At 44.3% G+C, this 3,965-nt stretch overlaps 1 protein-coding gene across 1 annotated transcript in view; it reads left to right on the top strand.

The window, feature by feature from the left end:
- The first annotated feature begins 213 nt into the window (after window positions 1–213).
- SARC_01775 (fructose-1,6-bisphosphatase) overlaps window positions 214–3,965 on the top strand; it is a 5,179-nt gene continuing 1,427 nt past the window's right edge. The window contains exons 1-5 of the mRNA XM_014304477.1: window positions 214–335; window positions 1,045–1,187; window positions 2,091–2,158; window positions 2,826–2,874; window positions 3,526–3,591. Coding sequence (XP_014159952.1) covers window positions 248–335; window positions 1,045–1,187; window positions 2,091–2,158; window positions 2,826–2,874; window positions 3,526–3,591 — 414 coding nt within the window. The 5' untranslated portion in view covers window positions 214–247. The remainder of the gene's footprint in view (window positions 336–1,044; window positions 1,188–2,090; window positions 2,159–2,825; window positions 2,875–3,525; window positions 3,592–3,965) is intronic.

Genomic DNA, 3,965 nt, shown 5'->3' with positions numbered 1-3,965 from the left:
CACACACACACACACGCACACACACACACACACACACACACACACACACATATATATATACATATATATTCGCTCGATGTATGTTATATGTGGATGGCTCAGAGGGCGATGCCCGTGTGGTTACTACTATATTTATAGATATTCACGCATAAAAGGATATGCAATATCCTGACACCCTTCTCTTCTCTTTCTCTTTCTCTTCCGCTCATGTCAGGCATCATCGGAAGAGATTCCTTCTGAAGTAAACATGGGCGGCAAGGGCTACTCTCTGGCCTTCGATCCCTTGGATGGGTCTAGTATCATCGATAGCAACTTCACCGTGGCGACTATATGGGGTATAACTATATATGTATATATATATATACGGTTTTGCATGCATACACATCCATACAGGAGTCATTCTAGCTCGTTCTATTCCCAGTGTACATGTAGACATGTTGTTGTGTGTCAGTACAAATGGCACAGGGTTCTTCATTGTGTCTGTGTACTGCTCTGTAGTCTACGGACGAGTGTTTTAACTGTGAATGTATGCTTTGTATAAAGCACAACCATCGTATTTCGTATAGATTCATAGGCACACATGTATATTGGTTGATCAGAGATTCAATGGTACAAATTTTGTGATAGCTCTCCATCACAAATATGGATGTATAGGTAGATACATCTCCTCCTATGCTTGCACACGCATATGTATATACATACACTACAACAGTCAATAATCACTTTGAATACACTTTTCAATCATGTGTGAGTGTATTGCATACACGTTCATGGACTATCGCATCATGATAATATATTTGTACTTGTATACAAATCAAAGGTAGTAGATACAACCCACCTATCGTCGCAGTTGATGACCCGGCACAAACTAGTCAAGATATTGATTGGATATGACACCTGCTAGTGCCACCATTTATGGGAAAATTATCGAATGAGCACAAACCGGTTATACGAGTCGACGAATCATTTGAATCGGTATAAAGTATATCTATTGTAGGATTGTGGCTTAGATTGGCATCTGATAGACTACCCTCCTTCTCTTAGGATGTTGGCCTGGTTCAACGCTGGTGGGTGTAGATGGACGGTCCATGACCTCCGCAGGTGTCACTCTGTATGGGCCTCGTACCACCATGACCCTGGCTGTCAGTGAGGCAGAGCACAGCCACGAGTTCCTGCTGACCGAGAAGGTGTGTGGGCATGTCGAGTTCACTGCAAGGCTATAGCAGATGTATGTACAAGTTCGAGGTCACCGTGTCTTCGTAGGTAGTGTTTGTGTATGCCTAAAAAATTCCGCATACTTTTATATGTGTGTGTGGGGGGGTGATAGTATTTATACGTATGGATGGCGACATCGTTGGGATGATCACATGCTGTACCCGTTTGAAATGCGGAAGAACGATGCTATGTATGCACAGGCGGGTACACAAAAACACACCATGGATATATACAAAGCACATACACATAGTAGATCCGTGGTACAAGTCTTGTACCAGCCACATATCCATAGAAAGCCTTACGTACAATCCAGGAACATACATACGCCACAGATGCATATAACCAGGCGGTGGGAGGCACCTTCCGAACACAAAGGGACACTATCGTAGTGTATCATATGTGCGAGCACAAAGCATTCGGAGGGTCAGAGCGAAGTACTGCTGACTGGGCAACGTGCCCCCTATCACGCACATCACAGTCAGGCAGGCGAGGCTCATATGTCTTAATAACTCACCTGTACTCTGGAAATCTCAGCGCCAAAAGGGAGTCAGTCTTAGCTCCGGAGAAGCAGAATACATGCCGGCTTCGGAAACTTCTCTCGGAATATAGCATGGGCACGCAATATTGTAGCAGCTTTACGCTGCGATCCATACCAGTCTACATCCCAACACACAGACAACCAAAGTGTCATCAAGACCGCACTTAGTTCCAAGTACACCTAAGGGACTCAAACATATAGACATCCGCCATCACTATGTCCAAGACTGTGCTCGCCGCCACAGGCTCAACCTCCACTACACCATCACTCACGAGAACCCAACGCACCGGTTCAAAAATCACACGCTCTCGAATACTTACACAAAACACTCACTCAGGGCTGGGAAAGAGTTAATACCTACAGCGTGATTGGGGAGGGCAAACTGCATGCGCCCGGGAATCTCAGGTAACTAAGCAAACCGTATTCATTGGTGTCACAGTTCACTTACTCACACTGTATGTGTTCCTATGCAGCGTGTTGCATATACTTGATCGCTACTGACATTTACGTAGGGTCAAGGCCCTTTCTTTCATCTATAGAGTTGTCTGTCGCGTCATACATTGGTCAAGTGTTTAGAATGTACCGATGTTGTACTGATTTCGAGGGCCTACATAGAACGCTAAGAATTCGGCGCAAGCTGACTAGTGGCTGGTATACCTAGATCAACAGATATGGCACATTATAATGTGGTACCAATCTACAGAGCGAACGAATAGCGCTCTGTGGGAACTTATTGGCCAAGGCTACTTGAGTCACCACCAAACCAGCGCAGACATCGACAAGTGAATCGTAAACACTTCACTATGGTTACCAGCAGTAGCACAAGTGTACTATACACACTTCACTATAATTGCCAGCAGTAGTACGAGAGGCACAATATCGTCATACATGGCTGGAAATCGTCATACATGGCCAGAATATTGTCGTACATGTCTATGAAGTAGTTGTCATGTCGTCGGGACGGCTGCCAACCACAGGTACATGTAAACAGGTAGCACCTCTCTGATAGCGACCTAAATAAATTTGCTTATTGTCCACTTTTCTTCTGCCATCTCGATGTTGTGATCCGCAGGGCGATCAAAGACAATGCCGGATACGCTGAGCTAGTTCAGTACTGGCAGGTATGTGTTTGCACCATTACATAACCAGGTAAGGCCTCGTTTAGTACTCGTGTGTGTGGCCGAAATTCATCACAATCATTTCTCTGATTCCGCTGAATGGGACCACAAGAGCGAGGGACATTCCACGAGTATTTTTTAGACATTCCACGAGTATTTTTTTAGCATCTATATGTAGTGCTTCGGTAGTGTTGCAGTAGCCTGTGCTAGTCGATGCATACTATGGATTGTGTAATCTTAGTCCAAAAATGACTGTCAGAGGTGATTAACCCTTATATGTGGCCGGTTTGTGTACTTTGTAGCAGCTCTGCGAGGATTTGTCGCTGCCGGTGTGTGGGCGTTGTGGTACACCGTTTGTGTATGTATCTTTGTAAATAGTCTATAAATAGTCTACATCACTGTCTGTGTCAATACTGTCACCTAAGACGTCGTCACATGTCCCCGTTTCTACTGCGGCGTTTTCGACTCCTCTACTTAGTCGAGTAGTGATCCATAACCCAACATATGCCATTTAAGGATAGTAATAGGGCATATCAACAGTCGAACATACGCACCTGCGATTTGGTGATGGGTTCATCCCCGTAACTTACCAATAACACAACACACTAATCGTACATGCATCGCACGGCCACACCGGACACTTGACCGCCGCAGGATAACACATACCAGCTGAGATATACCGGTGGAATGGCTCCCGATGTGCTCCAGCTGCTTGTAAAGGTAAGCAAGCACCTTCACACAAGTGTGTCGTACGCTACTCGAATTGTCTTCATGGATTGGTGATAGCTTATGCTTGGTACTGTTATAATTCGAATTGTCTTCATGGATTGGTGATGGTGTATGCTTGGTACTGTTTTAATATATTTATAGAAATAGGCATGGTCATTCTTGTTTGCGTTTCACTGTCAGGTTTTATACACAACGAATCCCATCGAGTCTAACAGAATTTATCGTTAATGTCTTGTTGTACTACGGCTGCGGCGCTCAATTGTCATCCTGTCGTTCCACTCAATTCAAATCATGCTATTTATCAACGTGCACGTGATTGTACATACATATATGTATGCATATTATATACATATATACGTATATAT

This window comes from Sphaeroforma arctica (assembly GCF_001186125.1).
Source record: "Sphaeroforma arctica JP610 unplaced genomic scaffold supercont1.74, whole genome shotgun sequence".
In the NCBI taxonomy this organism is placed as follows: domain Eukaryota; class Ichthyosporea; order Ichthyophonida; genus Sphaeroforma; species Sphaeroforma arctica.
The sequence above is the reverse complement of the archived record's forward strand: the minus strand, read 5'-3'. Positions and strand labels throughout refer to the sequence as shown.